This window comes from Ursus arctos, unplaced genomic scaffold, assembly GCF_023065955.2.
Source record: "Ursus arctos isolate Adak ecotype North America unplaced genomic scaffold, UrsArc2.0 scaffold_4, whole genome shotgun sequence".
Lineage (NCBI taxonomy): Eukaryota > Metazoa > Chordata > Mammalia > Carnivora > Ursidae > Ursus > Ursus arctos.
Window position 1 is genome coordinate 15,497,608 of NW_026623056.1, and position 17,929 is coordinate 15,515,536.

The following is a 17,929-nucleotide window of genomic DNA, read 5'->3' on the forward strand; positions in this document are numbered from 1 at the left end:
TGTTTACTATCATTTAAATGAAAATAATGGAAACAAGAGCAGTGAGAATTTATTTCAAATGGCAAGTTCTATAAAGATGAAAATTTTTATCAGGCATACATAGTTATGTTGAATCTCTGTAGTTGTTTTGCTTGGCAGCCCTTTCAGCTTTAAGGTATGTGGTTATTCCTGGGGAGAAAATGTGGTAGAGGGTCTTACCAATGAACCAAAATTTCTGGTAAGTTAAAGTGCCACCAGGTAGGGTCTCACTCCCATTACTTTGCTTTTTTTTCTTGTCTAGTATTTATGAGCAATCCAAAAAAAAAAAAAAAACCCCGCACAAAAGGAATGATTCCCTCTCCTTACTTTGAGTGAAATGGGATCTAAATGTTCCACCCTTTTCCTACTCCCACTTAATTGGCAGCTGTGGCTACATGTATCTGGCTGGTCTCCCAGTCCCTGAATATGAGATCAAAGATATGTATATGGGAAAGTGGTAGAGCTTGGAAGTTTGCTGGAGAACAGTGTATTTTTTTTTATATAAATAGCAGCTTTACAGAAGCACAGTTAACCAGCATTCAGCATTTTTAAAGCAGCTGGTTTTTTGGTTTTTTCTTTCCCTTTAGAGAAAAAAAGGAAACATATTTTTGCTTAGTTCAAAAGGTGATCTTAAGTCATTTCTTTATAATATTTTTGATATTTCGAGATGTTTACTGTCTCTGGGATTGTCCATGTATTAATACCTGTCCTTAGATTTTAAAGTGAGAGGTAATGAGTGCAAAGCAACATTACCTAAAGTCAGATCCAGACCTAAGCAGTGTTCTGTGCATATGTGGTCACTTAAATGCTGCTGACCTTATGGATTTCATCTTCAGTGACTCCTCGAAAGTTGAGCACCAGCTATATAAGCAAAGCACAAGTTGTTAAATTAAGAAGTACCAGGCAAACTCCTTGCTCTCTCTAGTTTCTGGTCTAGTTTAGTGTTCCTCAGCCAAATGTGAAAGACCAGTTTGTTGTTTTCTTGTTTTGTTTCGTTGTTTTTAATTTCCAGTCCATCACGGACCAATGCTTTGGTAAAATACAATGAAAATGAGTTACAGTGACCCTTGAACCATGTGGGGGCTAGGGGCACTGACCCTTCATGCAGTAAAAAATCCAGGTATAACTTTTGACTCCCCAAAAACCTATAGCCTATGTTGACTGGGACCCTTATCGAAAACATAAAAGTGCCAATTAACACATATTTTGTATCTTATAGGTATTATATGCTCTGTTCTCACAATAAAGTAAGCTAGAGAAAAAAAATCAAAAGGAAAAGAGAATATATTTATAGTACTCTATGAGTATTTATTGAAAAAAATGTATGTGTAAGTGGACCTGTGCAATCCAAACCCACCTTGTTTAAGGGTCAAACTGTGTACTAGAAAATGAAATTTAAAAGATATATAAAATAAGCCCTGATTTTAAATTATTATTAGATTCAGCAGTGATAAAAGTAGTTTGTCAAACTGCCATAGAATTTTCTAACCTCTTATTCGTACACACCAGAAATGCTTATCTCCTCATAGGCCAGTAAAAAATGTTTTCGGACCAACACTGATCCATGGATCACACTTTGAGTCGCTCTGGTCTTTTTGCAAGGGGCAGGTGTAACAACTACTTTCTTACACTTAGGCTAACCATGTGCTGAATAGACATCATACTTTTCTACCCACACATAATTACTCATTCTCTTTGCTTAGCCTAGAATGCTCTTTCTCTCCCATCTCCAGCTACTGAAATCCCACCCAGTTTTTAAAATGTGTTTCATATTCTGTCTTCTTCATAAACTCTTTCATGCCCTCCCACCAATACCAACAACAACAGCTGGGTTTGAGCCTTCCCTCCTCTTTTTTAATATTTGTAGTCAGCCTCATTACCATAATTATAAGAAGGCAGTATAATGGCATGATAAAGAGGTTTGAGCTCTGGAATTAAAGAAACCAAGGCTCAAGCCTCAGCAGGGTGATCTTGAACAAATTCTCAATGTCTCTGTTTCCTCATCTGTAAAATATTTCTGAATATGGTGCTTATCCCAAAAGTTTGTTATAAATTTTAAATGAGAATAATCCATGAGAAGCATCTTACATAGGAACTGGCACATACATAGGAAGCATTCCATTAATGTAACTGCCATTATTTGTTCCTGACTTATCTCCCATCCTTTCTTTATCCTTATTAACTCATTAGATTGCCATCCCCTCTGGGAACCAGCACAGTGCCTTGCTCAATAAATCCAAGTTGAATTTAAGTGCTTGTACCATTTAAGTTATGCAAACAAGCAGTGGAATCAAATCCAGAGAGAGATTACTGATAGTTGGAGAGGTGAGGGAGGTTTCATGGAGATGATGCTATTGAAACTAGGGGTCAGCATTCTGACCATAATTGGTGACAGGCCCTGACATATGCCTGAAGGCAAGGAACACTGCACTGGTTGGCTGTATAAGACTGTAAAAGAGCATTGGGAAGTTGAGTAAGAAAGGCAGCCCAAGGTCAGGTTATAAAGGGCCTTAAGGCCTCCTTGTGGTATTGTACTTTCACCTTTGAGCATGTGGGAGCTTTTGAATCCTGCTTCCTGTAGAGGGTGATTTTGAGATGGAAGAAACTGGAGCCCAAGGACCCAAGGAGGAGACTGGGAGACCCATAAAATCCTGTTACTTAAACCAGCATTTCCTAAACTATTCCTCTGGATATTAATGTTCTTCCTAGTGTTAATTGACTCCCGGGGGTAGTGGGGGTAGGGAGGAAGATTTTACTGAAGAAGGAAAAAAAAAAACAAACCAGTTTGGGAATTGCACTATGTCCAGCTCTCCCCCTGGAGACTGACCATGTATCCTGACTTACTCAGAAAGTCTGTTTAGACCGTCATTGAATTGTGTTTCCCAAACTTAATTGGCCACAGAACCTTTTTTCATGAGACATCTGTAAATATCTCTCAAAACACAGTTTAAGAAACAGTACCATAAACAAGAGTATTGTAATGAAAAAACAAGTAAAATTTGGCTATTTCTTAGAGCTTACCAGACCCTAGGACATTGGTGCAATTAGGTAATTGCCAGACAGGAACCATGTTGTCTCGCACTGCTTGGTATTTGGCAGGATTACTCTGAGCAGGGATTTTGCAGGACCTCGCCCATTCCTTATCTTCCGAGCTGCAGGTTATTTATGTTCCATCATATCCGTCTTCTGTCCGTTGTGTGTGTCTCCACAAATGTCCCTGTTGCCATGCCTACACTCAGCACTTGGTGATTCCCAACCTTTGTGAATTGCAACACTCTAATGAATCTATTTTTGTTCTCCTTTCTCTATACTTCCAAAGATTTGTTATACAGTATGTTATATAAAGGAAAGTGAATGAAAAAGTTTGTTTAAAATGATACCCCCTGAGAAATTTTACCGTGTCAAAACCAGGGTTGGGATTCATTGGGCTATGTGATCATACCATTTCTTCCCCTCATTTTAACAGGATTAAAATTATTAGTAGTAATGGCTTTAAGTTATTTTGCTGGGTTATTTATGCCTGAATCAGTATAAATCTTGCATACCTTCAGAAATTAATAAAAGTAGTACAAGTCATTTGTTTAGTAGATTTTAATACAGTAAATTAATTTAATCAGTAAATTTTTAAAAGGCAAGATAAGCTGATTATGGGCATAATTGACAATAGTTGCTTAGCAAATTTAAGATAAATGATGCTTTTTTCAAGGATAATTATAAAATTATAATAAATTTTCAAGGATTATTTCAGTGGATATATGTAGAGTGCTTAGAACCCGGCACATAGAAAACATTACATAAGTATTTGCTGCTGCTGCTGTTGTTGTTGTTGTTGTTGAAGATTGGGGTTACGTCCTGCCTGGTTATTATTTCCCAGTCTTCAGAATGGTTCACACTCTGTTTTTCTCAATTGCTGTTTTTCACTGAAATTGCAGGAGCATTTCACCTAAACAAAAACTCAAAGAAGAATTAGAATTCATTCAATTTGGTTGATGAAAATCATCTTGGCTATGATAAATTGTTAAAATAAGACATTAAAATCCAAAATCTTTGCAGATTTAAATAATAACCAGTTACTTATTTTTATATATTTATTTTATTCATCTTCTAATTTAGGACACAGTGCCTTTTAAATATTTTTGTATATTAGTCTTAAAGCCTTCCATACATTTTCATATTATAAAAAACCTATTTATATACATTATTTTTGGTTTTAAAGTGCTTGTTGTGGTTTTTTTTTAATGCTTTTTGGAAATCCAGATCCGTAAATAACTAATTTTTTTCTGCTTCAACCCCTTCAGCTTACTGAAACAAATTCAGGTATCAAGTGCTTGGACTCCATGTGCTGTTTCTCAGAAGGAGAAACAGCGTGCGCATCTGTTGGAAGAATGCTGGAACGAGTAGTAGGAAGATGTAGTCCAACCCGTGTCAGCAGGTGTGAAATTTCTCTAAGTAGCCTTTGCTGCAGATGAGTGTCCTATAAACTGGAACAGGAGGAACCTGCATCTCTAGATACCTGATAAATCAGCAGCTGGTTTTACCAACTGAAGCGGGAGGTGTGCTGTTTATTGGCACCCTTTGATGGTAGATTTCACTTTATGGCTTGGGGGTAGGGGCTCTTTCACTAACAAAGGAAGAGAAAGCGCCTTTGAAGAGACTTTATCTAATGAACAAAAATTTTGCTTCACAGTCTTTCTAAAATGTGGTGAATAGGAGTGTGTATATGATACTTGTTTGGTTTTTATAACTTTCTTTTTTTGATTATACCCTATATTACTGTTTTATTTCCTGTATTTTTTTTGTTTGCTTTTTGTATTTACAAAATAGTCTACACATAGTAGTAAAATCAAAGGATTTTGCTTCTCTTACTCTTCATGTATATTTTCTGGTCAGTCATTTGAGACTCTGAGGTATTTATAAACACAAAAGGCTGTATTTCTGCTCTCCTACACCATTTTACTCTGTAATGAGGTATTTAAAATCAGTTGTGATTTTTTTTTTTACTTGGTACTCATGGTCTAATTAAAAGTTTATAAGTTAGAACAGGCACGTTAAATTATGGTTTAGGAGAATCTTAGCATTTCTGTCCCCTACCAAATCTGTTTCCTGAATTAGATTTATCAGTGCTTGCCTTTGTGGGTCATAACAGAAAATACCGTGCTTTGGTAAATGTCTCTTAAATTTATTTAAAAGTGAAATGGATTCATTTCTTCATGTATTTCCCCAAGAGACATATTATTATTATTCAGGGGACATTAAGAAGTAGAAATAATTTTTTTCATGCTTTGGTGTTCTCGAGGTGAATTATATCATATTCCTAAAATGAGAGCAGCAGTGCACTGGGGTGCGTGAAGAGTTACAGATGCGCAGGGATAGGTAGATGGTGATTTCCATTGTCCACCACGTACCACGTGAATAAACTTTCTACATGTGCCATGGCATGGAAAAGGCTGGAAAATACCCCAGGGGCAGGGAAGAGAGGGTGGAGGAGGCACTATTATCTGCTGATAATTTTTAATATTTGCTTAGCTTTCTGTTTTAAAAATGATGAGTAATTATCATTCATGTATCATAAAAGTCAGGTAACATTTACTGGCCAACTTACTAGTTCCCACTTTGCCTTTAGTTATGGCCATGTCTTTATAGTACAGTTGCATTTATAAATAGCATTCTTAAAACGTCTGTGTTTTCCGTCTCCATTGATTGATTATAACATGTGATCAGAAATATTTCCATAATGCTGTGGTATCATTTTGTAGTTATTTTATTCTACATAAAAGAATTTCTATGAGCAGTTAAATTTATTGGGACTTACGTCTTTTGACTTACACAATTGTATTATAAAATGAATTATTAGAAAGCAGCTCTGTCATGTACCCAAGCCACCAAGTTTTCCAAAAGAAGTTCCAAAAGGACCCACTTTATAGTATTATTTTACTTATTAAGACAACTTTACTGTATAGAACTAAGGGTGGGAGTTAGCCTAAGAGACTACTATAGAACTTCCACAGGATTTTTGAAATTTCTGCTTCACCAGGAAGTTCTCTTTAATGGCAGTATACATCTTCACTAACTATTAAAAAACTGTAATCAATTTTAAATAAGCCAAAAATATTTTTCCTTTATACATATTCTCATTGTTTGTATCCATTATTCAGGTAATATGCCCCCATTTTTCTTTACGTAGCCATTTTTATACTACCTTACCCCTTTGAACCTGCCCCTGGAAAATAGGGGATTTATTTCAGCACATTCTCCTGAAGGTGGCTGTTATTATCTGTACTTTTTTTCACTTAAAATTGTATCATAATATTTTCTTTTGTAAGATTTTATTTTTTTATTTTCCTAATAAAATGTTTAACAGTAATATCTTATTTGACAGACTATAACAGTTTTGTCCAACATCTCAAGTTATGTTATTGGTTGGTACTGTCATTATCCTCCTTTTTTCTTCAAATGAATAATCTAAAAAGTCTTTTAAGATCTGTTCAGTTTTTTCCTAGTGGATAAAAATCATACAGTATGAAAAACCACTTGGTGCTTTTGAAAGGGCTACATGGAAATTGCCAGAGATCCATTAACATTATATTTAAACTTCGGAAGTCATTTTGATATGTAGTTTTGGCTTTTTTCTTTTGTACATGTAATTGTATTAGTGAAAGACATTTGGCATTTCTGTTCTGATTTTGGAACAGCCTTATTCCACATTTCTATTTCATGTTCTAACTTAAAAGGTGAAGCAAGACTAATCCTTCTGTTACAAGATGTAGAAGCCCTTGGATATTTGTTCTATTAACCTATTAAACATAAAAGGTAATGAGCATCACTTGGGAAATACAACTGGTGCTTTCATATGCACATTATTCTGCTGATTAAAATGTCCGGGCACAAAAATTCTTATATTTTATTAATTGATGTTTTCAAAGGAATATGCCATATTGCAGGCTTGGTTTCAAATGTAGCGTCATGGTGCTATATGAGGGATATGCCATGTTGTACACTAAAGGGCTGTACTTCAGCAATAAATTATTTTCTTTATGCATTTACCAACAGCTACTTTATTCTAATCAAACCTATTTTCTAAATAGAAAGGACTTAATATATAGTTCTAGTATTTAATGTTCTGTCAAATATGATATTTAACATATGAGTGCACATGGTGTGCTTTGGAAAGATCAAAAACAAAGGAAACCTTACCTAATAAAATTCTTCTATGTAACCAATGGTTGGAAAAGAGGAAAAACTGACATAAAACATTGGCAATTTGGGAACGGAAACTTGACTCCCAATAATTAGGGTGTTGGGAGTTATGTTTTGTCATATGTATCTAAGCTACCTTTTCTTGGATACTTTTAAGAAATGTTCATAGACTCATTTCATTCATTTATTTTACAAATACCGCCTGCTGTGTACTAGGTGCAGTTCTAGGTACTAGAGAGAGATGGTAGTGTACAGGCCCTTCCTCAAACAAAGTGTTCAAGGTTTTCCGAAAACTAATAAAATTAGAGAATTTGTAAACTACCAGTCAGGTTGTAGCTTATTTGTGTTCCTCTTTACCAACTTTGTAAAATTTCTAGGTTCCAAACTTCATTATCACTGTGCCTACTTAATTGATTTAAACTATATACAGAATCCCAAGGAAACAGTGGATATTTGATGAGTGAATTTAAAAGCCATTTTAAATGCTAGTCTCTTCCTCTAACATCTTTGTTTAGGAAAGTGGGAACCCTGGGAAAAGTTACCTAAGGGGTATTTATTGTTTAGTGCTTTTAGTCTTCTAAGAAAAGCCACCTTTGAGTTGGTAATCCTGATACTGTCCTTGAAATGGATTAGGCTATTTTAAGCATGGAAGGCTATTTCTGGTCTTGAGTTATTTTAGGTTAAATTAATAGAGCTGCAAATAAAGCATTATGTAATTAATTGCTTATAGGCCTTATTATTCAGACAGTAGTTAAATTTTCCAGACCATTAGAGATTTATTTGTTCTCAGTTACGTGAAGGCCCTACTGAGTCACAGCTGTCTTTGATACCTTATTGAATAAGCCATGTACTGCATTCAAGCTAGTTGTGCTACTCTTTAGAATAGAATTGATAGCTGAAAAGAAATAGTATAATATGAACATATCACTATTTCATTCCAAAGCTTTTGGTAAGTGGGATGTCTGTTTGCTCTGTAATGTCGAAATACAGCCTAGTTGCTTTTCAGTAAAACTGATTGTGCATAACTCTTAGTAACATACTTATTTCTTATTGTATTGTTAAGATTTTAAGAGCATCTCATGCTTTACTACTTACAGAAATTGTTTTAATGCTAATGAATATCTGAATTTTGGCTAATATTTTATATAATGACTAGAGCATTATTTTTTCCAAGTTTTTGTATTATATAAATAGACTGGTCATTCAAGGCTAGTATGAAAAACTTCTCTTAGCATTTAAAAATGAATCAATAAGTGATTATTTTAAATTTCAAATTGCATTTTGATCCTAAGTTTTAGAGTAAATTTTTGTCTCACTTAAAACATAGGTCCTGGTGAGCCAAACTTTTCTCTTATTGTTACTTTAGATCTTGGAGTGCATCGGATCCTTTCTATACCAACGACAGGAGCATCTTGACTCTCTCCACAATGGACTCATCTACTTGTTAAAGGGGCAGTAGTACTTTATGGGAACCATTTCAACTCCTTTCCTAAAATTCAGTGTGATCATCCTGGTAATGGCCACACTAGTTCTGCAGAATTACTTTCTGAAATTTCTCAAGTATTTCATACCCACTCAGAGTTATAATGGCAAACAAATAAAAAGCAGTAACATAAACCCCTTTCAATCCCTTTAATTTAAATCTGAACATGTTAGAATTTGTGAAAGAGACATTTTCCATCTCCTGGGTTGTCTCTGGGTACTCCAAGTGGCATTTCAGCCTCTTGCTAAGGCCACTATATTTTAATATCAAGGTAGAAAAGGGAGGTAATTCCTAGTTAATTGTATTTTTTAGTATTAGCTTGGTTATCGAGTCTTCTATTCAAATCTGCTTCTGTAAATTATGCTGAAAAGTTTGCCTTGAAAACTCTATTTTTTTATTAGAGTTATATTTGAAGCTTTTCATGCGAAAAGTTAATGTGAATAGAAAGGAATTTTGGTCTCTCAGTGACCCATGTTGTTAATTCTTTAGTGCTTTCTAAGTTCACAGAGCAAATTAGGAGAATGCATTTCCCACCATTATTTACTGCATTGTGGGTAGTAAATATATATCAATACCAAACTTCTCTAAATACTGTAATTCAGCCACTAAAGTTAACCATATACTTGCAAAGGGTATATTATATATGTAAATCAGGAATCAAGTCCATTCACCAAATTTGAAGTTGATGTTTACCAATATTTTTGTGACAGAATACAAAGAACCTATAGTGGGTAAATTACATACCATTAGCATATTATTATTTAATGTGTTTATCATTGGATCTTTTGCATGCTTTAATCTGGTTAATATATTTAAATTTGCCTTTTTTTCCCTCTCCTAAGGCTCTGTTTATAAAGTATTTTATGACACTGTTGTAAAGTTCAACCATATCAATAAAAAACAAGTTTGGACAGTATTTAAATATTGCAAATATTTTTAATCATATAAATCAAAATATTAGGGTAATGAAAACAAAAAGATAAGAGCCTCTTTCTGTGGCTAATTTAGAATTGCTCTTGCCTTTAGTAAGCTAGCGTTTAGAATAAAGGATTCAGATAAGAATCCTGTTATTTTTAGGTTAGTATATGTTATCTAAGTTACAGTAGACCACCACAGTAAAGTGAAATCTGTCCAGTGTCCCATTACAAGGTATATTTTCAGGCATGGCTACAGGATGGAAAATGAAACAAAGTTTAAAATGGTAACTCTTAAGGGGTAATGGCAGCATAAATTAAAATGCTAAGAATGACTAATCAGGTACATATTGCTGCAATTGACTCACTGTACTTCACTACTTAATTCCATCCTCAGTTTATCATATGATCAGTGTTGTCATTTGTTTTGATAAAAAGTAATGTTATTTTTAAATTTGGAAATGATTATTGGTTAAAGAACTTACTAAGCTCTAAGTATATGATTATGTGCATATACATTTAAAATTGTATGGAAATACTTAAATAAGGTTTTCCAAAATTTTCTCTTGAGAATATAATTCCTTTCTGTAGATTTACTCTGCAACTTTCCACCTCTTACCCATCTCGTGAATATAAGACTTCAATTGGGCTGATAGGGAAAGAATGGTAGAGTAAGAATTAAGACTTCACCTTGTTTGCCGGTAAACTGTTTTTTTCAGTTTTTATTTTCTTGCTAATATAACGTTTGTTTCAGTATTGCAAGGATATTAGATGATGAATTTCAGCTTAAATATTAATTTTCATTAATAGCCAGCCCTTCTTTAACTTAGATATTCCAAATTTGAGTTTAGGAATATACTGTGATTCTGGAAATACATTAAAGCGGATAATACAGTGTACAGCGTATACACTTACCAATTCATGTTCCGAAAGAAGAAATATTTCAGAAAATATTCAGTTAGGGTAGTTTAGTGGAAGATAACTCAGATTTTGTTTTTTCTTAGAATGTCTTATAAACTATTTATATAACAAAATGACATGTAATAGTCCTGCATTACATCTTCCTTAACAGTTTACAGTTTTGTTTGCCATAAACCAAACTGATACTGACACTAGAGAAGGACCACAAAGCCATCAAGCAGTCTCTGACCAGCTGCGGCAGTGGGGGTCAGCCAGCCTATATGGTACTGAAGGCGGGATTGGTGTCAGTTGTCTGCATTGACTATTTCAAGTTATTTAAGAACTTCATATCAAAAAAAGTAAATGTCATCTACCGACATGCTCATTCTACTCTGTTGAAAACCTCTTTTTAGGGGAAAACTATAATTATAAGAAAAGAGCTGTCTTCAATTTAAGAAAGTAACTGTTGTCTACAAGCTTTAAATAGTTTTCTAGTGCTAATACTCATATTTTAAAACTTATTACATGGCCAGTAATCCCCTTTGCATATTTCTTTAAAATTCTTTGGAAAGTATGATGTTGGCAATTAACTTACTCTTAAACCTGCCAAAACCAGAGTAAGGTGCTACGTGTGTTTTTACTAATTGATGGTCTCAAATCTATTTGCCTCACTTTCTTACCTTTACCTACCCAGTCTGAAGGCTGTAGCCCTGAAGATAGTAGCAGGCACCAAGATGGTTTTCAAAATTGCCCATCTGCTTTAAAAGATAGCTCAGTACCCTGCCTCAGCTTTAGCATGCAGTAGGCTCACCTTAGGAGGATTAAGAGTATGGCCAGGAGAACGACAGCTACCAAGCTTGCCATGGAGTTGAGAAGAAAGAAGGGGAGAATTTACAGTTTGACTTTCTCTTAACTACCCTCCTCCTTGGGTCTCAATCTCCATGATGTCCAAAGTCTTCCCAGACCTAATCCGAACTCGGGCAGTGTCCTGAGTAGGAGATTAAACTGAGGCAAATCACCACATCAGGAAATTTCTTTACTCAGACCAGGTCATTTCTGCTGTAAGATTGTGGATTGTGGAATTGGGTTTGTGTGAGAAGCTTGAAACTCCTATCTGATAGGCAGAAGTCAAAGCCACTAAAAAAATTTATAGTAATACCAAAAAAAATTTTAAATATGCTACTCTGAGAAGTTATTGGGGGCAGGGGAAAAGGGAAAGTCATCTATGCTTATGTTTTCCTGTAAAGATCACATTGAGGTATGATATAAGCAGGTATTCGTAAAACAAACACACCAAAGAGTTATGAAAACATGTTTTATTAATTTTGGTCCCACTTCTGAGACATTTTTATTTCTATCTTGAAATGAGTCATCTATTTTCATAAAAATAGAACATTATTAAAGTGCTGTTTATGTGAGAACACTTGAATGATTTTCCTACAAAAAGTAGATCACACCTAATGGTATGTTTATAGTAATGGTGATTGTTAGATTTTTATGGGGAATTAGTAGCTGTAAATACTGTAGCAACACTTAGTTTTAAAATCGAGGACCTCAGACACTGGGGCTGGCTAATAAAACCCTTGGAAATTTCTCTGCATTGTCACTAAGTGTAGTTACTTATTGTATAGCTCTCAGTAATTTTTTAAAGTTTATGAAATTATATTTATTGAATAAAAATTTTCCTACATAATTAAAAGTGTTTTTTCTTTATTTAAGCGTTTTAAGCCTCTCTCTGCTTGTCACAGCTAACACGGCCAAAAATTTTTTTGATGACATTTTATTACATTTACCCTCCATATAGTACAGGAATGCTCTTACGCCATTCACTGACTCCGGTGTCAAAAATCTTAAGTTTTTGGTTTGCCCAGATTTTATAGCACATCAGTACAGCTCCTGAAAGGGGGCATGATAGAAATGTCCCAGCTGTAAAGACAGCACGCTTCGACTAGAAATTGCATCACTCATGAAAAGCCAGCCAATATGAACGTGGAAATGAAAATATGTGCTCTTTAAAAAATGCAAAGCTGCTGTAATGTCTGTTTGTATATAAAATATTCTAACCTCCTAATGGCAATCGTAATTCCTTATGCTTCCTCTGTTGCCATTTAAAGCACACACAACTTTAATATACGTTTATTATAAGTTAAGCTGTTATATTTGCCCAAATGTTAGTATATGCAAAGAGTGACAATGTATGATATATATTTCTTTATTTCTGCAATGAAATAATATGATCCTGGACAAATCAATTTAGGTATCTGTTTTTATTTTAAAAAATAGCTGAGCAGGGCGCCTGGGTGGCTCAGATGGTTAAGCGTCTGCCTTTGGCTTAGGTCGTGATGTCAGGGTCCTGGGATCAAGCCCCATATTGGGCTCCCTGCTCAGCGGGTGCCTGCTTCTCCTTCTCCTCCTGCTCCCCCTGCTTGTGCTCTCTTGCTCTGTCAAATAAATAAAATCTTTAAAAATAAATAAAAAGTAGCTGAGGGTTCGGGCTATCTTTAGGGTAACTTTGGTGTTTAACTTCTGTGGTACAATATGATGAGTAATGTTCTTTGAATTAGAGGTTTAGGACAAAAAAGAAAACTTTATGGGCAACATTTCACCAGAAAATTTAGCAAATTCAGAAACAATTCAAGTTTTCTTTTGAAGAGCTGACTCAAGGGCAAAGCTGTGTAAATGGAGATAAGTAAATATGTCTCTGTGAACACCTTTTTGAAAGTGGTAGATGGCCCTCTGATAAATCAGGGGAAATGGTTTGTCTTCAAGTAAAATTTGTGGAGAGTGGAGTGCATAGATTTTAGAATTCTATCACTTTTGACAAATCTATGCATCTGTGTGATTCTTACCCCAATCCAGATAAAGAACTTTACACCATCTCAGGAAGTTCCTTAATGCCACTTAACAATGAATTTATTCCTCCCTTTCTCCTTTGCAACCATTTTTCTATGTTTTATTGTCATAGAGTAGTTTTACGTGTTCTTGAATTTCATGTAAGTGGGATTATACATGTCCAGTTTTACATCAGGCCTTGTTGCTCAAAATGAGTGAGATTCATCAGTGTTGCATATATACTTGGTTTCTTTTTGCCGCTCAGTAGTATTCCATTTCATGAACATTGTGCAATTTATCCATTCTCTTATTTATGGACCTTTGAGTTATTAACAGTTTGCTGTAATTATAAAGTTATGAGCATTCTTTCTGAACATGTTTTCATTTCTCTTTTGACATAACTGGAACTGCTGGGTCACAAGGTAAGGTTTATGTGTAATTTTATAAGAAACTGCTGAAAAGTTTTCCAGAGGTATTGTATATGCCATTTTATGTGCATTTGTATACAATTATGAGAGTTCCAATTCTAGTATATCTGTAGCGTGATGACTAATGATGTTTAACTCCTTTCCTTATGCTTACTGGCAGCTTTTTGTTTGGGTTTTCTGTTTTTTGTGGGGTTTTTTTCTGAAATGCCTGTTCATGTCTCTGACCATTTTTTCATTTAGACTGCTTGTCTCATTACAGAATGGCTAGAATCCTTTATATAAGAATGTATTGCTCACCCACCCCCCCGTCTGTGGCTTGCCAATATACAGTTGACCCCTGAAAAACATGGGTTTGAACTGCATGAGTCGCCTTATATGGGTATTTCACAGTTCCGTAAATGTATTTTCTATGACAATTTTCTTAACATTGTAAGAATACTATATATAATACATATACAAAATATGTGTCAATTGACTTTATGTTATCAGTAAAGCTGTCCAATCCAACAGTTAGGCTGTTAGTAGTTAAGCTTTGGGAAGTCAAAAGTTATAAGTGGATATTCGAGTGCACAGGAGGTCAGTGCCCTTGACCCCTGTTTGTTCATGGGGTATTTTCTTCATGGTGACTTTGGGCTGCAGAAGAAGTGCTGTATTTTGATGAAGTCCATTTTTTTTTTCTTTTTATGGTTACATGTTTTTTATGTCTTGTCTAAAATATGCTTGTCAAACCCAAAGTAATGAAAATATTTTCCTATGTTTTCTTCTGAAAGCATTACAGTTTTACTTTTATGTTTAGGCCTATGATCTGTCTCTAATTCATTTATGTGTACAGTGTGAGGCAAAGACTAAGGATCTTCCTTCCTCCTAACCCCCATAAGGCTGTTCGGTTTAGCTCCATTTGTTGAATATATTCTGTGTCTTCATTGAATTCATTTGGTGTCTCTTTTTAAAATTAACTGACTGTAGGGGTTCCTGGGTGGCTCAGTTGGTTAAGCATCCAACTCTTGGTTCCCCCTAAGGTCATGATCTCAGGGTTGTGAGATAGAGCCCTGTGTGGGGTTCTGTGCTTAGCACTGAGTCTGCTTGAGATTCTTTCCCTCTCTGCCCCTCCCCCTGCTCCTGCACGCTCGTTCTCTCTTGCTCTAAAATAAAATAAATAAAATCTTTCAAATTAACTGACTATATAAACGTGGATCTACTTTTGGGCTCTCTGATCTATTCATTTATCCTTGCACCAGTAACACACTATCTTGATTACTATAGTTTTCGGGGTTTTTTAAAGATTTTTTTTTATGTATGTATGTATGTATGTATGTATGTATGTACGTACGTACGTATGAATGAGAGGGATAGATAGATCATGAGCAGGGTGAAGGGGCAGGAAAAGAGAAATGCAGACTCCCCACCGAGCAGGAAGTCCAACCAGGGCTCCATCCCAGGATGCTGGGATCATGACCTGAGACGAAGGCAGATGTTTAATTGCCTGAGCCACCCAGGAGCTCTTTGATTACTACAATTTTATACCGAACTTTGAAATCAGGTAATCAGAGTTCTCCAACTTTGTTGTCAAGATTGTTATGGCTGGGGCGCCTGGGTGGCACAGCGGTTAGGCGTCTGCCTTCGGCTCAGGGCGTGATCCCGGCGTTATGGGATCGAGCCCCACATCAGGCTCTTCCGCTATGAGCTTGCTTCTTCCTCTCCCACTCCCCCTGCTTGTGTTCCCTCTCTCGCTGGCTGTCTCTATCTCTGTCAAATAAATAAAATCTTTAAAAAAAAAAAAAAGATTATTATGGCTATCCTAGGTCCTTTAATCTCCATATAAATTTTGAAATCAGATGATCAATTACTAAAATCATGATTTTGATTTGTATAGTTCAATTTGAAAACAAGTGACATCTTAACAATATTCAGTCTTCTAATCCATAAACATGATATATCTCCTCATTTATTTTCAGTCTTTAATTTATCTCAGGAATGTTTCATAGTCTTCAATGCTGACATCTGGCAAACCTTTGTTAAACTAGAATTTTTATGTTTTTTTATACTACGGTAAGTGGAATTTGATGCTATGGTAAGTGGAATTGTTCTTTCATTTATTTTTAAATTACTCATTACTAGAATACAGAAATACAATTAATTTTTGTACTTTTGACTCTAACCTACAACCTTGCTCAATTCATTCAATTCTAGATTTTTTAATTTTGTGTAGACTCTTTTCAGTTTTCACATACACAGTCATGTCATGTCATGACAGTTTCAGTGTTTTTTTCCAATCTTCATGCTCTTTGTCTCTTGTTATTGTCTTACTGCTTTGGCTAGAACTTCCTGTGAAATGTTAATTAAATAGGCATGGTGGGGGGCGCCTGGGTAGCGCAGTCCTTAAAGCATCTGCCTTCGGCTCAGGGTGTGATCCTGGCGTGCCGGGATTGAGTCCCACATCGGGCTCCTCCGCTGGGAGCCTGCTTCTTCCTCTCCCACTCCCCCTGCTGTGTTCCCTCTCTCACTGGCTGTCTTTCTGTCACATAAATAATAAAATCTTTTTTTAAAAAAAATAAATAGATAGGCATGGTGGGAACTGTGACTAGGTGTTAAACTTTGAAAATGCTTTTTCTCCATTTATCAAGATGATCATATTTTGTTTGCTTGTTTTAGTTTGGTTGTGGTAAATTACCTCAGTTTATTTTCAAATGTTAAGCCAACTTTACATCCCTGAAATAAATTTCACTTTGTTATAAAATGTTATTCTTTCATATATTGCTGTTTGGCATAGTAATATCGTGTTAGGGACTTTTGTATCTGTGCTTATGAAGGATATAGGGTCTGTAATTTCATTTTCTTATAATGTCTTTATTAGGTTTTGGTTTTGGGGTATGCTGGCTTCTTAAAACAATTTAGGAAGTATGCCCTCCTCTCCTCTTTTTTGAAAGAGTTTATGTAAGGTTGGTATTATTTCTTTTAATATTTTAATATTAATAATATTAATATATCTTAATATTGAAGTCATGTGGGCCTAGAATTTTTTGTTTGTGGGAATATTTTTTAGTAGGTATTACTTTTTATTGCTGCTGCAACAGATTACCACAAACTTAATAGCTTAAAACAACTCAAATTTATTAACCCAAATTCTGTAGAAGTCTGACACAAGTGTCATTGGAATAAAATTAAGATGTGAGAGCAGGACCATATTTGTCTTCTAAGGCTTACAGATTTTTTTTTTTTTTAGTGTAGTTGACACACAGTGGTGCATTAGTTTCAGGTGTACAACTTAGTGATCTGACAAGCTTATACATTATGCCATGTTCACAAGTGTAGCTACTATCTGTCCCATTACATCGTATTCCTTATGCTGTGACTTTCCTTCCCATAACTTATTCATTCCATACTTGGAAGCCTGTTTCTCCCACTCCCCTTCACCCATTTTGCCCAAACCTCCCACCCCCTTCCCCATCTATCAATTATCTGTCTTTATTGGTCTGATTGTGCTTTTTGTTTGTTTATTCCATTTTCTTTAGTAGATTACACTTATGGAGTAGAATCATATGGTATTCATCTTTCTCAGTCTAACTTATTTCACTTAGCACAATACCCTCTATGTCCATCCATGTTGTCTCAGATGGCACTATCTCTTTCATGACTGCATAATATTCCATTTGCGTGTGTGTGTGTGTGTGTGTGTGTGTGTGTGTGTGTGTGTGTACTTACCACATTTTCCTTATCCATCCTTTTTTTCCCCATTTTTTTAGTTTAAATTCAATATATAATGTATTACTGGTTTCTGAGGCAGAGGTCAGTGATTCATCAGTCTTATATAATATCCAGTGCTCATTACATCACATGGCCTCCTTAATGTCCATCAGCAGTTACCCCATCCCCCCACCTTTCTCCCCTCCAGCAACCCTCAGTTTGTTTCCTATGATTAAGAGTTTCTTTATGGTTTGTCTCCCTTTCTGATTTAATCTTGTTCTTTCTTTTCCCCTATGATCCTCTGTTTTTTTTCTTAAATTCCATATATAAGTGAGATCATATGATAATCATCTTTCTCTGATTGACTACTTTTGCTTAGCGTAATACCCTCTAGTTCCATCCAGGTCATTACAAATGGCAAGATATTTTGGGGGGGGGGGTCCATCCATCTATTCATGGACACTTAGGTTGCT

At 35.3% G+C, this 17,929-nt stretch overlaps 1 protein-coding gene across 4 annotated transcripts in view; it reads left to right on the plus strand.

The window, feature by feature from the left end:
• Window positions 1–12,205, plus strand: part of ATP11B (ATPase phospholipid transporting 11B (putative)) — a 114,570-nt gene extending 102,365 nt beyond the window's left edge. For 2 of the 4 annotated variants that reach the window (XM_048214821.2, XM_048214824.2), the window contains 2 exons: window positions 4,317–4,450; window positions 8,582–12,205. In XM_048214821.2, coding sequence (XP_048070778.1) covers window positions 4,317–4,450; window positions 8,582–8,663 — 216 coding nt within the window. In that variant the 3' untranslated portion in view covers window positions 8,664–12,205. Of the gene's footprint in view, window positions 1–4,316; window positions 7,535–8,581 lie in introns of those variants that run through there. The other 2 variants (XM_057306639.1, XM_048214823.2) reach the window with 2 other exon arrangements.
• The last annotated feature ends 5,724 nt before the right edge of the window (window positions 12,206–17,929 follow it).